Below are 19,047 nucleotides of genomic sequence, written 5' to 3' on the forward strand. Positions count from 1 at the left end.
GTAGGATTGTTATGGTTGGAAAAGGCCTCTAAGATCATCCAGTCCAGCCATCGCCACTCTCACCAATGAACCGTGTCCTCATGTGCCATATCCACACGTTTTTCGAGCACTTCAAGGGCTAATGACCACCACTTCTCTGGAAAGCCTGTCCCATGCTTGACAGGTTGAGGGAGGATAGATGTCCTGCATATGTAACAAAAATCTTAGTCTTTGACCTTGGAACCAGCCCATTTTTTCTTTTCTAGATGTGACTTTGTACTCGATATATACTGAATTTCACATAGTGATTGTCAACTATTTCCTAATTACTCATCACTGTTTTGAATGTCCTAAGTACCTACAATTAATTTAAAAATTTAATTATATAATATTTTTTGAAAAGCTTGAAGCCAGTGCTCATGCTGATCCTGTAAAACCGGCTTAGACGTACAGCAACTTTGTTCAGCACCACTGAGGGCTTCAGGCAAGCACCAGCTTGGAAATGTCTCCCTAATGCAGCACTGTGAGGCGCCACGAACTTCTTTCTTGCAATTTTGTAATGATTTAGGAACCCAATGGAACGGGTGAAGCAGTGTGATTGAAATCAACACAGCACAAGTTATGGCATGAATTTCCAGTCAATATCCTGCAGTCTGGGTTTGGGGATGGGGGAAGGTGGGGTGCTAATGCTGGGAACTGGGGCAGAATTGGGCTGTTTCAGTTTCTTTGCAATGCTCTGACTGCCCTGAAGAAGCAAACAGGTGCACTGGAGCCCTGCTACTGCAGAATTCCTCGGCGTGCTGCCGTAACTGCACAGAGCAACCTGCAATACAAAAGTCTGAGCGAAGTTTGAAATTATTATTTTGACTTTTTATAGTGGTAAAGTTTTTACTGACTGCTCTGTAACTTGGTTTAGGACAAATCCATGACGACAAAAAACAGCTTTTCAAACCAAACCATGCAAATGGCAGGAATTACCTGTAATCTTTCCAGTTGCTTTGCAGACAGATAGCGATCTTTATTTTTGCAGTTACCGGGCAAATCCAGTTTTTTCTGAATCCCTCTATGTGAAAAATGTGTATTTTGATTGGCTTTTCGCAAGTATGAAAATTAGTATTGTATTATGCTAGAAAGTTATGCTATATTAATTTTCTTAAGTAGTGTATTAAATATAGTTTTAGGTTATAACATAATGTTAAAATAGAAACTGTGCTATGCAAGATATTTGTCCAGATAGGAGCCGCAGGACACCTAAATCTTTCAGAGAAAGGGAATTTATTGCTCCCTTATCAGCAGAAAACTAACCTCTTCCCACCTCGCTCAGACTGGAAAACAGCATGAGGATTAGGAGGAAGAAGTTGAGAGTGACCAGACAGAATCCTGTGTTTGAGTGGAATTTATGCATCATGTATGAGATGTATGAATATGCAACAGGCAATTGTTTTTAAGGGTTAATCCTCTGTTAACAGGTGTCCTTTTTCGGGCTTGTGTTGCCCAGAAAACGGTACCCGGGCGTCTGTATCTCTTTGTTTTTATTGTCTCATATTGTCCTAATCTCAAATGTTCAAATTTATTATTCTAATTATATTACTAATTTTTATAACTATTTTATTACTATTACACTTTTAAAATTTCAAAAACAAGTGATTGGCGTTTTTCACACTCTATTTAGCCTCTTTAGCAGAGGCTAAATTATTATTATTAAAACTATTATTGTTAAAATCAATCTTAATTAAACTACCAGAGACACTCATTGAGCTAGAAATGATGTAAGTGCCCAATACCAGCTGGATGGGGCCTGTAAATAACCTGGCGCAGTGAGAAGTGTCCCTGCCCATGGCGGGGGGGCTAAGGTCCCTCCCAACACTCCACACTCGAGGATTCCATCATCCGCTCCATGACAAATCGACAGCCCGCAAAGACAACCAGCGGGACAGGAGGCGATAGATTTGTGTGCCAACTAAACAAAGCTTAGCGGGGCCTGCCCCGTCCGCCGCGCCCCGGAACCGGCTGTCGGGCCGGGTTGTCACCGGCAATAGTGTCCCCCGCGGCGGTGCGGGAGGCGGTGCGGGAGGCGGGAGGCGGTGCGGGAGGCGGTGCGGAAGGTGGGAGGCGGTGCGGGAGGCGGGGGGCGGTGCGGGAGGCGGGGGGCGGTGCGGGAGTGCGGGAGGCGGTGCGGGAGGCGAGAGGCGGTGCGGGAGTGCGGGGGCGGTGCGGAGGGAGGTGCGGGAGGCGGTACGGGAGGCGGTGCGGGGGGCGGTGCGGAGGCGGTACGGGAGTGCGGGAGGCGGTGCGGGGGGCGGTGCGGAAGTGCGGGGGGCGGTGCGGGAGTGCGGGGGGCGGTGCGGGAGTGCGGGAGGCGGTGCGGAAGTGCGGGGGGCGGTGCGGGAGTGCGGGGGGCGGTGCGGGGGGCGGTGCGGGAGTGCGGGAGGCGGTGCGGGAGTGCGGGGGGCGGTGCGGGAGTGCGGGAGGCGGTGCGGGAGTGCGGGGGGCGGTGCGGGAGGCGGGGGGCGGTGCGGGAGGCGGGGGGCGGTGCGGGGGGCGGGAGGCGGGGCGGAAGGCGGGAGGCGGTGCGGGAGTGCGGGGGGCGGTGCGGGAGGCGGTGCGGGAGGCGGTGCGGGAGTGCGGGGGGCGGTGCGGGAGGCGGTGCGGGAGTGCGGGAGGCAGGCAGGGGGCGGTGCGGGAGTGCGGGGGGCGGTGCGGGAGTGCGGGGGGCGGTGCGGGAGGCGGGGGGCGGTGCGGGGGGCGGGAGGCGGTGCGGGAGTGCGGGGGGCGGTGCGGGAGGCGGTGTGGGAGTGCGGGGGGCGGTGCGGGAGGCGGTGCGGGGGGCAGGCGGGAGGCGGTGCGGGAGTGCGGGAGGCGGTGCAGGAGGCGGTGCGGTAGTGCGGGAGGCAGGCAGGGGGCGGGCGGCGGCGCTGGGGACATGGCGGAGCGGGAGCGGCAGGAGCGGCTGCGGGAGGCGGCGGCGCTCGGCGACGCGGAGGAGGTGCGGCGGCTCGTGGAGCTGGGCGTCGGCCTCAACTCCCAGAACGAAGTCAACGGATGGTAAGGGCGCTCCCGAAGCCAAAATCTCTCGGGGGGCTCGGCGGTGCGGGGCCAGGCTGCTGCCCGTTCGCTCCGCACGTGAAAGGCGAGGCGCAGCGTGAATTGCGGAGGGAGGAAAAGGTCGATCGCCCCCGAGCGCTCTGCTGTGGAGCTGTCCGTATTCCAGAGGGGATAAGCAGGGTCATAAACACGCGTCCCCTCTCCACCTCCTGCCCTTTTTGCCCCTTCTCACTGTGCACTTACTTTGTAGTATTGGTTTTGATGTTGTTTTTTTTTTTCCCCCCAGCCTGAGACGGCGTGGTCTGTCAGAACACAAACCTCAGCTTTACGTGCTCTTGCCTAAGCAGAAATATTTATTATTAACTCAAGTTTGAAAATTACTTTCTCTTTCAAGCAGGGAACTTGTTCCAGTGACGTACACAAACACTTGGGATTTGGCATCTCATTTAGATCCACCTGAGAACATTAAGAGAAGGCTGTTCTGTGATAGACACTTGTACAAGTAACACTGCACACATAAACACACACATGATTTTATTAGAAGGAAGATTTTACAGGGAATGCCCCGGCATTTTTGGAGGCTGTTTTCTGCAGGTTCAATTCAGCCTGTATTTGCTGTGCTGTCTCATGCTTGAAATTATAAAAAAAAAAAAGGGGAACAACTTCTTACACAGACAGATAGTTATGAGACAAGGGGGAACAGTTTTAAATTAAAAGAGGAGAGAGTTAGATTAGATGTAAGGAAGAAATTCTTCCCTGTGAGGGTGGGGAGGCCCTGGCAGAGGTTGCTCAGAGGAACTGGCTGCTCCTGTCCTGGAAGTGTTCAGGGCTGGCTTGGAGCAACCTTGGAGAGTGGAAAGTATCCCTGCCCCTGGCAGGGGGTGGAATGAGATGAACTTTAAGGTCCCTTACAACTCAAACCATTCTAGGATTCTGTGACATTATAATTAAAAATAGGAAAAATAAAATTGGGAAAGAAGCAAGACTTTAAAGATGAAAGTTCAATCAGCAGTTTTGAGAAGCATGGAACACTTAACTTGAGCTTTAAATTGTGATTAAAATTAAAGCTTGTAAAAATTTAAAGCAACTGATTCAAAGGATGCTGAATTATCTTAGTGAGTGAGATGAAAACCAGCCTGTCATCAGAATGAGTTTGTGTCTAAAACTGGAATTGATGAAATAAGTCTTGTAATAAAATTAATTCTTTTTAAAATAATGATCTGATCGTTTTTAACCATGGCAATAAATGGATCTTCATTGTTAAGTTTGTACAATTAAAATTTTTGCAGTGAGTTTCTTAGTATGTGTGATTCCTAGAGGTGCTGAGTACTTATATTTTGGGATCAAGTCCGTGGGTAGATGGTTCCTCTCTGCACAGGCCATGTGGAATGGCCAGGATGAACCCCAAAATGAGGCTGTGCTGTTGAGCTTCACATATCTTCTCTAAAAACTAAACCAGCAAATTTTGTTCTCAATGCAAATACCACCCTGTCTGGCTTTGCAGTCTCTTTCTTTTCTGTAAAGAAACCAAACCAAACCAAACCACCTGAAGTGGAAAAAGCTTTTTGAAGCTGGACTTTCAACTGACAGTTTTCCCCTTCTAAGTTTATTTATCTCTGCTTTATTTTATATAATTCTTAAAAAATAAATAAACAGACTTGAAGAAGGGCTGAGCATGTTCATTTTCCTGAAGAATTTCCTTCAGCTGGAGCTAGAGAATTAAAATAAAATATAAAAGCTAGAGAAGGGTCAAATATCATAGAACATGGGGTAGGAAAGAATGGTACAACTCTATAGCAAGTTAATGTGAGAGTCTGTAAGTACACACACTAAATAATACACTAAATAAGATCTGAGCACTAAGCAGCTTTTGTGTTTCCTTAATACGTTTCTCTAGTCAGAAGCTGCAAAAAATAATTTGAAAATACAGAAAAGGGATTAGTTCTGTGCATCACTTAGATTGCAGAAAGTTAGTTGTCTGCAGATCTGAGTAACTGATGCAGCAAATGGCAACTGGGCAAAGAACTGTTCTTAGAAACGATGCTTTAAACGTAATTTACTTGCCAGAGAGTGCAAGTAGTTGTGCTGGCAGCATTAATTAAAGAGTACATTTCCTAGGGAGATACCAGTAATAAATCACATATACACAAACACAAGTATTCTAAGGACAGCTGATTCTTTCAAAGATTAAAATGTCATATACAAACCTTACTTTCATATTTATTTTTCCAGTAGCCTAAAGACTGTAGCCTAGTCTTTAGGCAACTGGAAAAATGATAAATTGAAAAGATCCTGAACTTTGAAAATACTACTGCAGTAAAAAGCAAGGAGAAAATGACATCAGCAGGTGCCATTGCTGACTCCCAATCCAGGGCAAATTTCCAACAAAGTGTGCAGTTCAAACCTATTTTACATGGAGTGTTCTTCTCATAGGCAGCAAGAATGAGTGGAAACAAATGTGCCATAACTGAGGATCTGACCCAGTGTTCCTGTTTTCCCTGTGCAGGACCTGCTTGCACTGGGCCTGCAAGCGGAACCACGCGGCCGTCGTGGCTTACCTGCTGCACGCTGGGGCTGACAAGGACATCCTGACAAAGAAAGGGGAGAGGCCAGCCCAGCTAACGTCCAAGAGGGAGATCAGGAAGATGTTGGGAGGTAACCTATAGTGACTCTGCCATATGGTCATCAAAGATTGGTAAAAGGGTGTTCAAAGCACGCGCACTCCAATCTTTGTTTTGCATGTGAAGATATTGTGTTTGGATTTTAGTATTAGGACTTGCTTTCTAGAGTGTTTACGTGGTAAGAAACAAAGTTTTAAGTAAAGGGGATTACCAATAAATTCCATACCCAGCTAGCCAAACTTTTTTCAAAACACTGGAAATTTAGAAAATCTGTATTTTGAGGAATGCTGTGTGCCAGGTAGATGCAGTTTCCAGTTTTCAGAAGGACAGCAGGAGCAAAAATCTCTAATTTGTAGGAAGGTCTTCTGTGAGCAACACCTGATTTTCCTCATGTTCTGCGTTGGGTAGATCAAAAATTAGCAGCCCAGATCAAAAACTAGCAGCCCAGATAAATGGCTCATTAAAGGACATTGGTAGAGCATCTCTATCATGTTTTGTAACTGCTGGAACAGAGCAGCTTTTGCTGCTGGAGGTGATAAGTAATTTGAAATGAGGCTGATTAACAACATCTTGTCTCTCGTGTGTACTCCTGTGTCTGGTTTTGTTTTCATTGTTGTCTCTCCCAGCTGTTGAATGGGTAATGCTGCAGCCCTCCCAGTACTGCATGTTCCCTTCCCTTTATACTCTACCTTAATGTCAAACAACATAGACCCTTTGTTTTTCATTGCCTGCTACATTATGAAGATGACAGCATTATTCCACCAGAGACCACGTTACAATATTCTGCTACAGATTAAAACAAGCCAAAACAGAAGTACTGCAGTGTTTAGAAGGAATTAGCACCCCCAGAATTATTAGAATCAGACTCAGCTTTTATGTTCTTATGGCAACACCTGAGCATTCTGTTTATTGTAGGAAAAAAAAGACATGGTGCTTCTGGATGCATCTTTTAATCTGTGATGCTTTTAACTGTGCATTCCCAAAAAAAAAACAAACAACCAAAATCAGTCTTGGAGAATGTTGTTTGGTTTGTTTTACAGTGGAAGATGAACTCCCAGACTTAAAGCAAGATTCAGATCTGCCAATCATCCCCAATTACCTCGCTAACCCTCCTTTCCCATATGTTTACAACACCCTGAGTACCAGCATTCCAGATGCTGCCCTGAATGGGAATCTCTCACACTTGGAACCACAAGACACCAACTCTCCATCTGGCTCGGACACCTGCGGACGAGCGCGACTGCAGGCTGGGAATGCTGCTCCTGAGGTGCCTCCCAACAGGGACATCCCGCCCCTGCCTCGAGGGGCTGCTGGGCCATCACACCCAAATCCTGTCCTCCAGAGAGCTCCTGTTTTTCAGGGGTCAGTGTCTTGGGGAAGAAGCCCCTCTTTGCCAGCAGGATCCAACCAGTCCCTGCCCCAGCAAGGGAACAGCTCCTGCATGGGACCTGTGCCGGCCTTTCAGCCCGTTTTCTTCACAGGAGCTTTTCCACTCAACATGCAAGGTAACACCAAAAATCTCTTCTGGCTTTGTGTTGATCTTCTGACAACTTGGGCAGTGCAGACTAATCATGTGTTTCCAGAGACTTTCAGATTGCCATGCTTAGGCATTCAGCAAACATTTGCAGGGAATGAAGTAGGCAGATATGCTGTTTCTGCTAGAACCGTTATTAAAATATTGATGTAAACATTTACTGTCTCAATTGCTATAAAAGCATACAGACACCAGGGTAATCTAATTCTCTAAATAGTGTAGTCTAAGCTGCAAATACAGATCATGAGCAAGAAGCCAGTGAGCTCAAGAGAACCTCACATGGCTCAGTCTGCACTGAGCTGTTCTAGGATCTGCCTGTTCTATAGGGAAACTTTGCCTACCCAGAGAGGGAAACTGGAATTCCAGTTACCATTAAAATTTTTGTTCTTTAAGTAAAAGGCATTCTGATACCATGGGTAGCAGTGCAAAGTGAACTGAGAGCAAGAAATACCAATAAAGGCAATCTTGGATTGCTCAGGAAATTGACAACCAGTATAAGCTGCTGTTAAATCAGCTTAAATCAATTAAAGAGTATTTGTGCAATGGTTCAGACATGCACACATACATTGCATTAGATTTGCTATGATTTTTTTCATATAGTTTGATGAAAATCAATCTAATTAAACTGTGGTCATACAATTCCAGGTTTTGCTTTCTGAGGAATCATATATTCTTACCAGTGACACAAACGACATTAATAGAACATAGAAATACCTGGAAGTTGTTACAGAGACTTTTTTTCCAATTCCTTTATACCTCTGCCTATTAATGTGACTTTTTATTTCTAATAGAACTGGTGCTTAAAGTAAGAATACAAACCCCTAATCTTAGAGAAAATGACTTCATTGAAATTGAACTGGACAGACAAGAACTGACCTACAAGGAGCTGCTCCGAGTGAGTTGCCGTGAGCTGGGTGTGAACCCTGAGCATGTCCAGAAAATCAGAAAATTACCAAATACAATGTTAAGAAAGGTAAGAGCTCTATCTTTTGAAGTGCAGCAACTTAGAAATTTTTAGGTTACTGGTATAAAGGAATAATTTGTTGGTCACCTGCATAGGCTCATGTTGAAAAAGAAAAAACAAACCAAAAATGAAAAATCTCTGCTGAACTTTCAACACTCAGTACTTGTTTGGGATTTCTTCAGTAAAAAGTTTCTCAAATTTCTTGATCACCTCCTTTCATAACCATTTGGTGCTGGAGCCAGTTAATACCTGATCTTATGACTCCATTGTAAAATCCAGTACAACACAACACCACTGTGAGCTGCCAACAGCATTTAAAAGGCCTGCAGAGCTCAACCAAGCTCTGTGAGTTCAGCAAGGCCTGGCTGCAGTCCTTGCACAGTAGTGTTTTTCAGAGTTACTCTGAACATAACTGTCCTTCCTTCAGTGACATTTACCCTGTAGCCAACAGAAAAGAGACCTGCTGACCTGTTTTACCAACTCACCATGGACCTTTCTTTCACTCTCAAATCCTTATAGAGTATTGTTGGTGTCACTCGTGGGCAAATCTGATTAAGAATAGATAAACAGACTTCAGTCTGCTGCATCTTCACTGACTATAGATGTCCTACTCTGTGTTAGTCAAAAAGTGGAGGAAAAAGAAAAGACATTAGCAATTTTGTCACTTTCCAACTTTAGTTATTGTTGAAAGATCCTTTTATTTTCATTTCTAATCACTCCAGGCTCTCTGGCAGGACTTCAGGACCCCTGCTGTTCCTGCAGTGACACAAACCTGACTCTGTGTTCTGCTGTTGGCAGCAGAGCTCTGCTGCAGGGGCTCAAAGCTGCCTTGCTGGGTAGTTCTGAAGGAAGCCATGCAGGCCATGAAGGTCCACATGCAGGACCTCCTTTGATGCAAGCATCAATTCATCAGCCTCTAACAATTAGCAAGGGGAAAAAAAAGAGGATATGGGTGCCATGCAGTAGATCTTGACAAGTGTAATCCCACTCATCACTTGCACTCATTGTCAGTGTTGCATTCCTTCTAAAAACAGACTTAAGGGAATAGAGTAAATACCAGATGCAACAAGATATTTGCTTTCCAGTTCACTATAAAGAATTGTCATAGTTACGAATAAATACATACCCTGTGTTAGTATGGGCTTATTATTTTAATTTACCTCTGCAAAATTAACAGACACTATCACCTAACTCCTTATTGTATTTGTTTAAAGGACAAGGATGTTGCAAGGCTACAGGATTTCCAGGAACTGGAGCTTGTTCTAACAGTAAGCGACAAAAACTTACTTTTCAGAGTCCCAACACTTTCTGAACAGAATGGATATAACAAGAAGGCATCAGAACTTACGTACTAATTAAGGAATAAAACAAAATATTTTTATCTTTTGTTTTACAATTATGTTTGAAAAACATACCTATAAGGGCTAAGGATGTGAAAAAATCTATTTTGTTAACTGAAATAAACTGAAGTGGTTATGCACATGTAAAGCTTCTAGTTAATCTAAGAACAGTGAGTCTGGTATAAAAGTAGCTCAATGCATAGGAAGTATTGGTAGAACTATCTGTTAATGCAACACTTCCTTACAAAAAGATAATTAAATACTGCAGAGTTAGCAGCTCTCAGGGAAAGGCTTACCTTAAGCTGTTCTAATAATTTGTTTGCTATGAAATAGCAGAGGTACTCAAGCTAAGAAACCTGCCATGAAGCTGATTTAGTATTTCTACTGAGTCCATTACCATCAATACTCTCTTTTTAGATCATGTTTATTAAGTCCTATCTCACTTAGAGGGAAAAAAAACCCAGAAGACTTTACATCTGTGGAAGCACAAAACTCTGTGAAGTTTAAATTCTATCAAGTGACTTATAGTGATTTCTTAATCCCTGTTTACACTTTTCCCTTTTTCTCAGGTTGAAAATAAAAGTGACAGTAATTATCCAAATAATAAATATGCTCTCAACCAAAACCCCTTTTAGTGTTGTCTGTTAATATATACATGAGCAATTGACATGTATATATTGTAATGACAGGTGCAATTTAATATACTATTTTTGTTACTGTGTTGATATTTCTTCAATGCTGTTTTAATTTCCCCTTTTAAAAGCACATAAAATGTAATTTTATTTTCCTTTGACCTCTACATTCCTGAGAAAAATTGCATCTTGAACTTATAAAGTACCTGTGTAAAAAGAAACTAGTGAAGTACCCAGGGTTTTCTGGGCTAATAGCCAAACTTGATGTTCCTATGCAATGTATTTTATTTTTTTCACTGTGACTTGTGTTTACCCATGCAGTTTACTGAAAAGAAAATCACAATTACTTAAAATTCAGAATTTTACTACTTTGCTGTGAAATTCTTGAATAAAGAAATTGAAAAGTATTTAAGAGCTGAATTTTATCTGATTTTTTTTAGGATTTTAGTATTTAGTCACTTGAATTTGAGGAAGAGTTCTACTCTGCTAGGCCACACAAAAAGCAGGTGCTGTGGATTAGATGAATAAACTAAAGTATGAGATGTAACAGGCAAACAGAATGTACCAAACTGGTCTGAGTTTTCCTGTTTCTTCACCTTCCCCCCAATTTCTTTGGAAACCACAGCTGCCAAAGCAATTTATCTTTTGTCTTGTCTCAGAGTTGAGAGCTGAGCAGGCTGTGCAGTGTCATCACTGCTGGGCAGTCCTGGGCTGAGTCCCTGTGCTTGGAGCTGGGCACCAACACAGTCTGCACTGTCCTGGGGGCTGTGGCAGGCGAGGGACAGCAGCTGCCTGTGTCACCACCACAGTGGAAGTGTCCCAGGCTCGCTGCTCTCAGCTCTGGAAGCACTTGGAGCACACCAGAGGGAGCTCCAGCCTGCAGCAGGCACAGGGGCTCAGTTTCCAGCACACAGCCCTGCCAACACCTGAATTCTCTTTGTGCCCACTCACCATGCTGAAGATCAGTCTCCCCAGATGGATACAAAAGGTTTTGTCACACTGAAAAAGCCCCTTCTGCAAAGTGCCAGAGCTCAAACCTAGTCCCAGTCATTGACAATATCTGGTTTTATACCAGATTGTTGGTGGAATATTAAGTTCCCTGTCATGGAACAGTAAAATTGTCATTCCTTATGCCACCCTGGCTGCTCCCCAGCACAGGACAGTTCAGGCATTGGCTGAATCCAGGACTCAGGGTCAACCAGTAAGAGCCCCCTAAAGAAAAGCTCAGCTGCTGGGGCAGCAACCTTGCACAGGTGCTGATGCCTATCTACACATTGTCAGGAATATTTTTGTACCTTGTGCAGTTTATACCAGGAAGATACTATAAACACTCCCCAATCTCATCAGTGTATAACCATTATATTCTCTGTGTGATAAATAATTCATTACTTTGTGCTCTGCCACATGAAATATTAATGTCTAATAAAAGCTTGGCTGCAGATTTGGGTTTCTATTTAAGAAGTATAATTTGTAAGAATTAACAAATTATTATTTTTGTCTTCTCAAAATTTTTCTGCTCTTTCCTTCTGGTAAAACACAGGAACCTTTTCTTGCTGGGTAGTTTTCTGGAGTGCTTACTGTAAGACACAACTAAAGCAAAAGAGGTTCTAGCAGATCCTAGCAGCAAATGCTGTTTGAATACAGGCCTCCTTTTTATCTGAGGGGGCCTGGTTATCAATAATAAAATAGGTAATTATTTCTGCAAAGCAGATGATGATGATGAAGTGTTGAACAAGACAAACTAAATACACACCTGTCTCAGCATGCACATTCAGCTTAAGTGAAGACTTACTCTTAGTGACCTCCTACCCAAAGACACACAGCAAACTTCCAATACCTCTGGTCCAATCATGTCCCTGTGAGCTTGTGTGGGGTATACTGAACTGGAAAAATTCTGTGTAGTTAATGTTTTATATGAAGCCATTTGTAGGTTTAGCTTTAAATATGTGTTGCTCCTTAGGCTGAAGAGGAATTTTATAATGCCAAAGTTGCCCTGGACAGGGATCCTAAAGGTCCCAGGGCTCCCTTGTCCTGGGGGAAATATTGAAAGGAACAGGTTGGAAGCACTCAGAGATTACACAACATTTCACTGTTACTGTTACTCAGCTGAGTCAGCTTAACTGGGTCTGTCTTTTCACTCCAAATCCTATGAATCCTTATGCAGAAAACACAGAACTCAGGTGTATTTTGTACCATTAATATAATTTACTCATTACAAACCTGAATGCAGTACATAATTGTGCTGTGGTACATACATTTTCTTGGCAGAATATTTCCCATTTTCTGGGAAAAAAACCCATGTAATAAAATATAGATATAGAAATTATTTTAAAATGTAAAATTCACTTTCTGGTCCTCATAATTGTAAAATTCATTGTTCACATATCACAAGTTGAGTCTACTACAAAAACTGTTTTGTAAATTACAGTACATTCACAAGTCACTTTTGTGGCAAGTCAGTAATATTAAAAAAAACATCAAACCAAAACCCAAGGGGTCTTTTCTTCATGCCAGTCCAGCATCTTTGGCCATACTGTAGAAAATACCCTTTGCTGCTATAAGGTTTGCAGGTTTGTCAAATTCAGCTATGGTCCCGTTGTCTAGGACAAGAATCCTGTACAAAACAAAAGATGGTGTGGGGGAGAAGATGTGTCAGAAAATTCCTCACAAGGAATGTGGTACCTGCTTGTGTCACAAAGTAAAGTTCTCTAATCTTTGCCTTGCTTTTGTTTTCCTCAATTATTTTCACATGTTAAAACACAACAGATGATAAACATTCTCCCTGAGCTGCTGCTTGACTACAAAAGTTACAGGACAGTCACCGTCTCCCAGGGGCAAGAAGAGGGAAAAAAAGCATCTGGAACTGAAACTGTAGTTCCAGAAAGCCAAGGAGATAAAAGCTCACGAAGAATACTAATATATTTTCAAGTAATTAAAATAGCATGCTGTTAGTGAGGAAGTTACAGCAGCTGCTGGTTTAACAAGGTTCCATAAGCTTCCAGACAGTCTCAGAGTGTCCCTGGGCAGTGTCCCCTGCACAGCTCTGGTTTCTGAATATAGAACAGAGGCAAAGTCAGGGCTGGAAATTCTGGGACTATATAGCACATCATTGCTCACACACTGCCTGACAAGAGAACCAGTGAGGTTCTTGTCTTCTTGTCTGCTTGTCTCGAACCAGTGAGGTTTGTCTAGAGACAAACCAGAGCCCTCCAAGTGCTGCCTCACATCCCCAGCAAAGCCACGAGCCTGCCACCACTCAGAGATCTCACCTGGTGTAATCCATGATTGTGTTCAGCCTGTGTGCAATGGTCAGCACTGTGCAGTCCACAAACTGTGTCCGAATGGTCGTCTGGATGAGGTCGTCTGTCTCCAGGTCGATGGCGGCCGTGGCTTCATCCAGGATCAGGATCCTGGTTTTGCGCAGGAGAGCTCTGGCCAGGCACACGAGCTGCCTCTGGCCAACACTGCAAGCACAGACAGCCCTTCACTGTCCCCAGCTCCCCACTGCTCACAGCCACTTGTGCTCAGCAGGTCACTCACCATGTTACCCAAAAATATTTTGCAAGCTGTCTGTTCTGTCAGCCCCATAGCTCACACATGCAGGCTGCAGCACGCCTGCACTAACAGTGATAGGATCACTTACTGCATGGCCCTGTGTTGGCAGAGCCACCAAATGTGCCTTTTATCACCGTGACAAAAGCCAGGGCAGCTAATGACAACATTTCTGCCCAAGCTTTCAGAAACACTCACAGTTCTGATAACACTGAGCATATGCAAACTTAGGAAAAAGAAAATGTTACGAGGCTGCAAATCCTTTCTACCATATACAACCAAGTCTGAACAACCCAGACTTCCTCCCCTGCCATAAACATAGCCCAGACTCAGTCTCTGAGTGTCTGCAGCATGAGGAAGGAGCCGAACATTCATCACAGGCAGTCTGGTGACACCACAGCTTCAGAAGCCAATGAAGTGTATCAGAACATGGCATTTTATGATCCCCAGTCATGTCTTCATGGGCCTTTCAAATAGTAATGGAAAATAAACACTGCTAAAGTGTCAGGCAGAAAACTCTTACTCAGCACAGCAGTAATGTCATCATGGCATTTCCCTTCCTACAAAAATGTGTTTAAGGGGCTGCCTGTCTGTAATATCCTGCCATCCCAAGACTTCTTTCTGACAAGATGGGATTTGGGTTTGGGAGAAGAATCAGATCATTTGCGGCAGAGGCAGAAGAGGAGGCAAATGTTTGAATATTGGTGGCTTTCTTGGAACAGAAACAGGTGGCTGAATAATTTCAGATATGACAGACCAATGTCAGCCTGTGCTCAGGTGTCAGCCACTGTCACAGCTGAATGACAGTTCAGTGTATGTTCTGGTCAAGGCATTCCTTACCTGAGATTCTCTCCACCCTCTGAGCACTCATAGTCCAGCATGGATGGCTGACTGCTGACAAACCTCTTCAAGTGAGACAGTTCAAGTGCTTTCCATATTTCTTCATCTGAATACTTATTAAATGGATCCAGGTTCATTCTCAGTGTTCCAGAAAAGAGAACAGGATCCTGGATATAAAACCAATTTTCATTAGACAAGTGCTTTAAGTACAGTTACTATGGGCTGCTGCTTCGAGGTGCCTATTGCATTGCAGGTAGGCTACCTCTCAATCCCATCCTCTCTAAAAATACATTACATTATACAGTTCAAACTCAACTTTCAGCTCTAAAGATGGTTTATCCTAAGTCCTTCTTTTATCACCCAGCTTATAAGGCGGCAGGATGAGACCAGTGAAAGTGTAAATAGTTTGTTTTTTTGAAACAATTTTCTGAGTGTAACAAAACATTTTCCTCTTTGGATAAGCCATTATTTATGGTTTGTTAAGCTGCTAGAAAACAGTCCTTCATTGTGACACACAGAAACAGTACCTGAGGAATGATTGTTAGCCTTGATCGAAGGTCATGGAGACCGATTTCTGAAATTTTCACACCATCAATTTTAATTTCCCCTTTTACAGCTTCCAGGATCCTAAAGAGGCAGAGCGTCATGGAGGATTTCCCTGCACCAGTTCTGCCAACAATTCCAATCTACAACAAATTGCAGGTTTAACAACAAAGCACATGATTAAGAAGAAAAGAACACCCAACAAAAAACTCCCAAACAACCTTCCATGATTCTTCTAAGAGGTTTGACTGAAGATCTGAATCTAAGAAAGAATATCCCATCCTTCCCTACAAACCCTGGGTACACTGTGATATACTTATTGCCATTTCTGTAATTGGAATGATATTCCATATAAATATCACATGTTATGAATATAATGAATAACACAGGCCTAGAGCCATCCTACATAACTTTGGGGGATTTGGGACAACCACGGTGGGTCCAGTCACTCAAGCACAAGAAATAAAGGCTCTCTAAGGGCAATTCCTACTTCATGGTAAGCATGTGTATCTCCATGCCAGAAGGATGCTGTCATCCTGTCTGCTCAGAATAAGGGCAAGTCTATTTTTTAGCAACAGCCTGTTCGGAAAAGGACTTTCCCATGCTAATTATTCTGTCTCTAGCAGGCAAACCTCAGAACTTTCCATCGAAGCATGAAGAAATGAATCCCCCAGAATAAAGACAATTTCCTGATTAAGGAAGCAAAGAATGTCATTTCCTTCCATGCCAAAAATTTCAGAGTGGAAGTCAAAGAGAAGAAAAAGCTGGAATTCCTTCTCCCATCTGCACTGCTTCAGAAAAGCATCCTTGTCACTGAATTTTTGTCACTTGCATTGGTACCTCCTACATGGCATATGGGAGCCTGTTGCCAAATGAACTGTAAAGTCCAGAAAGTCCCATGCAATTCACTCTACTGCTTTCCAGCCAGGAGGATGCTGGCACATGGACAGCACAGGTGTCACTGCTGGCTCTTGCCCTGCCATCAGTGTTCCTCTAGACCCTCTCCTCTACTCCACCGTTGTCACTGGAGGCCCAGAGCAAAGTTCAGCAGACATTCAGCTGGTAACTCACCTTCTCCCCACCGTGCACTTGGAGGTTTAGATCCTTCAGCACCAGATCTAGGCCCTTCCTGTACCTCACTGAATAATTCACAAACTCCAGGTCTCCCTTGGAAGGCCAGTTTTCTGGGGGACTCTTGCCCTCAATGGTCCAGGGAGCCTGAGGAGAACAGAAGTCAGAAATGCCTCAGATAGGTTTGAGAAAAAATAATTCAAGCTCAGATAAAAGCATTTTATCTGATAAATAAAATCTCCACAATAAAATAAATTTATAATAATGTGGAAAAAACATGGGGTCCTAAGTATCCACCCATGTGTCTTTGTGGTGAAGTTAACAGGAAAAAACTCTGAGCACAGAGGGATGAACCCTCAATGGATATGAATATTTTCCCATCAACTTCAACAGAACACTGCCAGTTTTCTGCCAGCTCAAGCTCTGGTTTATAACACATATCACACATCTTATCTAGCTACCTTTTTTGTTCCAGGTTAAATATTTACTGTAATATTGACATTTACTGCAGCTCTCCTCCATTCCTTAATTCTTAGTATGCACATAGGACTAACAAGCCGGTGTGTCCAGAGAGGAGCTTTCCTGGCACAGCTCCATCTGCCAGCTTCAGAAGTCTTTGGCAGCAAAGGTAGATGATTGGATAATTTCCTGAATTAGCAGTACAGTGTTCCTAGAGATATTTTCTCATGGGAGGTGAGGACTGATTAAGTTGATTAAATAGAAGTACTGTTGAAAACATGTGTAAGATCTGATAATTGTACTGCAGCTCTGCTCATGAGCAGACCATGGCATCAGCCACACAGAGGAGACTGTGCATCAAACACTTCAATCACAAAGGGACAAATATTCTGATGTGAAACTCATCTCCTGTGCTATAGCCACTCACAGCAGAAGAAAATGAGATGCTAAGCACAGGCTGCATGACAACAATAATAATTTGGAGCTGTGATAGAATAAATTACAGCTCAGAGCATGACATTTGTTCAGGTTGAATGATAACTCTCAGAGCAGAAACCATCTCTCAAGAGACTCAAGAAAGACTATGTAAATGTGTGCACTAAAATTTTCATCTTGTTGCTGAGCATGCTCCACTCGTGGTAGCTGACCTCTGTTTCAGTTTCTGAATACTCTTTTATTCTTTCCACAGCCACAATGTTGGTTTCAAGTTCAGAAGTCATTCGGACCATCCAATTCAGAGACAAGGTCACCTTGGAGAAGACAAGGAACAAAATATCACCCACAGAGGAACAACACACATAATAAAAGACTACACAACCAAAACAAACAAAATAAAACTTCAAAACAAACAACCCCCCAACAAAACCAGAACAACACCCCCAAAAACAACCCCCCCAAAACAAACAAAAACCCAGCATGAACAAAACACCAAAAACCCCCCAAAAAAGCCACAGAAAAACCTAACTCCCAAAACCCCCACAACAGCAGACACTGCTATTAAGACATAGATTCACATTAATGCTACAAATGAGATAATTACCTTTGCATTAAAGTTAATACAGTTACTGGGACAAGAAATATACAGATTATCAAGTGCTTACATGAAGAAGATTATGATGATGCTTCTTGCTGATTTAACACTTGCCCCTCTCAAAAAAAGTTGGAAGGAAGTCATTCCCCAAAGCATGTGTTTCACTGGAAAACTGCTAACAGCAACTTTGCACACTCAGGGTATCTAAAATGCTTCTGGCAAGAGTGAGGCCCTTAAATCTGCTACATTCTCCACAGCCTGGGTCACCACAGTTTGCCTTGCCTAATTATAAATCCTACTGATCTGCCTGTAATTACCTGGACACACCATTGTGCTGCACAGCAAGACTGATGCACAACACATCAAGCCACGGTGCTCAAAAGGTCTGTTCTTGATGTTTTGGCACTTCCTGGGTCTCCCATGCACCTCCCCTGAGGGTACTGGGGGGCAGCACAGCCTTGGTGCTCCCAAAGGGCCCTGAGGTCCTCCTTCACGTGAGCTTGCTGATGATTGCAGCACCCAGTGTGAATCTCTGTTTTCCAAACATCCCACTACTCATTTTGATTATTTCCTTATTAACTCCAGCTTTAGCAAGCACTTAGATTATTGCTAGCATATCCACATCATCTACAAAAATGTACTCCCCCCCATAAAGGTGTAAAATGTACCTGTAATGCATAGGACACTGACAGTCCCACCAAGCCAGCATTCAGGCTGTTCCTACCAATCACAGCAAAAAGGGCAGCAAAAAGGACAATGCAGTTCCCCACAAACTCAACTCGGATGCCCAGCCACCTGGAAAGAATGCAGGGGTGAGCAGTATGGGAAAAGGTTGCCTGGGACCAATTCTGCAAACAGGGTTATCTAGGTGGAAACAAGAAATCATGTTTTACCTGTTTGACACTATTCCAGGGTAATAACTCTTCTGATTTTCATCTACCTTCAAATCACTGATGTCCACGAAGGCCTTCACTCTCCTGTAGGCTCTGATGACACTGGCCCCTGACACAGTCTCTGAGAAGTGGGAGTAGATAGGGGATCTGCTCACAGACTCCAGGCGCTTCAGCTGGCGGGAGGTTGCCACATAGAATCGCTGCCATTTTTCACAGGAAATTGAAAGGTTCATTAAATACTTTCACTTTTTTAAATAACAGTGAAGAATTTCTTAGGTTAAGGATGCAAAGGAGATTGCTACTAATGCACTTCAACCTTCTAAAATACTGTCTAAAATTAAGAAGAATATCAAGAAAGTTACCTTTACATCATTCCACAAAAGAGTATTGGGTAACTGCAATTTCTATAGACTGAAAGTTGAATTTATCTATGTCCCTTTACATTTAGTTAATATAATCTAGCAGAATGAATCCATTTGTAGGAACCTCATTTTCCAAGAAAACAAATTGTGCATTTGCACCTCCATTATGAGGTCTCTACTTA

At 43.5% G+C, this 19,047-nt stretch overlaps 2 protein-coding genes across 6 annotated transcripts in view; one reads left to right on the top strand and one right to left on the bottom strand.

The window, feature by feature from the left end:
* The first annotated feature begins 2,867 nt into the window (after positions 1 to 2,867).
* ANKRD40 (ankyrin repeat domain 40) lies at positions 2,868 to 10,522 on the top strand. 3 transcript variants are annotated; one of them, XM_064395566.1, is made up of 6 exons: positions 2,868 to 3,024; positions 5,531 to 5,679; positions 6,686 to 6,912; positions 6,988 to 7,150; positions 7,971 to 8,152; positions 9,358 to 10,522. In XM_064395566.1, the coding sequence occupies exons 1-6, from the start codon at positions 2,903 to 2,905 to the stop codon at positions 9,496 to 9,498; spliced, it is 984 nt and encodes a 327-aa protein (XP_064251636.1). In that variant the 5' UTR covers positions 2,868 to 2,902; the 3' UTR covers positions 9,499 to 10,522. The 3 variants fall into 3 exon arrangements, with proteins under 3 accessions (XP_064251636.1, XP_064251637.1, XP_064251635.1); XM_064395567.1 differs by having other exon boundaries at positions 7,006 to 7,150; XM_064395565.1 differs by having other exon boundaries at positions 6,686 to 7,150.
* A 1,776-nt stretch (positions 10,523 to 12,298) lies between these two features.
* ABCC3 (ATP binding cassette subfamily C member 3) overlaps positions 12,299 to 19,047 on the bottom strand; it is a 45,959-nt gene continuing 39,210 nt past the window's right edge. For all 3 annotated transcript variants that reach the window (XM_064395485.1, XM_064395486.1, XM_064395487.1), the window contains 8 exons: positions 18,504 to 18,703; positions 18,279 to 18,405; positions 17,228 to 17,329; positions 16,122 to 16,268; positions 15,035 to 15,193; positions 14,508 to 14,674; positions 13,385 to 13,579; positions 12,299 to 12,729 (listed from right to left, as the gene is read on the bottom strand). In XM_064395485.1, the coding sequence (XP_064251555.1) occupies positions 12,621 to 12,729; positions 13,385 to 13,579; positions 14,508 to 14,674; positions 15,035 to 15,193; positions 16,122 to 16,268; positions 17,228 to 17,329; positions 18,279 to 18,405; positions 18,504 to 18,703 (1,206 nt within the window). In that variant the 3' untranslated portion in view covers positions 12,299 to 12,620. The remainder of the gene's footprint in view (positions 12,730 to 13,384; positions 13,580 to 14,507; positions 14,675 to 15,034; positions 15,194 to 16,121; positions 16,269 to 17,227; positions 17,330 to 18,278; positions 18,406 to 18,503; positions 18,704 to 19,047) is intronic.

Source organism: Passer domesticus, chromosome 20, assembly GCF_036417665.1.
Source record: "Passer domesticus isolate bPasDom1 chromosome 20, bPasDom1.hap1, whole genome shotgun sequence".
NCBI lineage: Eukaryota > Metazoa > Chordata > Aves > Passeriformes > Passeridae > Passer > Passer domesticus.

What these genes read in the sequence shown, in the direction of transcription:
- ANKRD40 (XM_064395565.1), top strand. Translation starts at nt 2,903, where the DNA reads ATGGCGGAGCGGGAGCGGCAGGAGCGGCTGCGGGAGGCGGCGGCGCTC. An exon ending in CAGAACGAAGTCAACGGATG is followed by an intron (nt 3,025 to 5,530) that starts GTAAGGGCGCTC and finishes TTCCCTGTGCAG; the next exon opens with GACCTGCTTGCACTGGGCCT. An exon ending in GATCAGGAAGATGTTGGGAG is followed by an intron (nt 5,680 to 6,685) that starts GTAACCTATAGT and finishes TTTGTTTTACAG; the next exon opens with TGGAAGATGAACTCCCAGAC.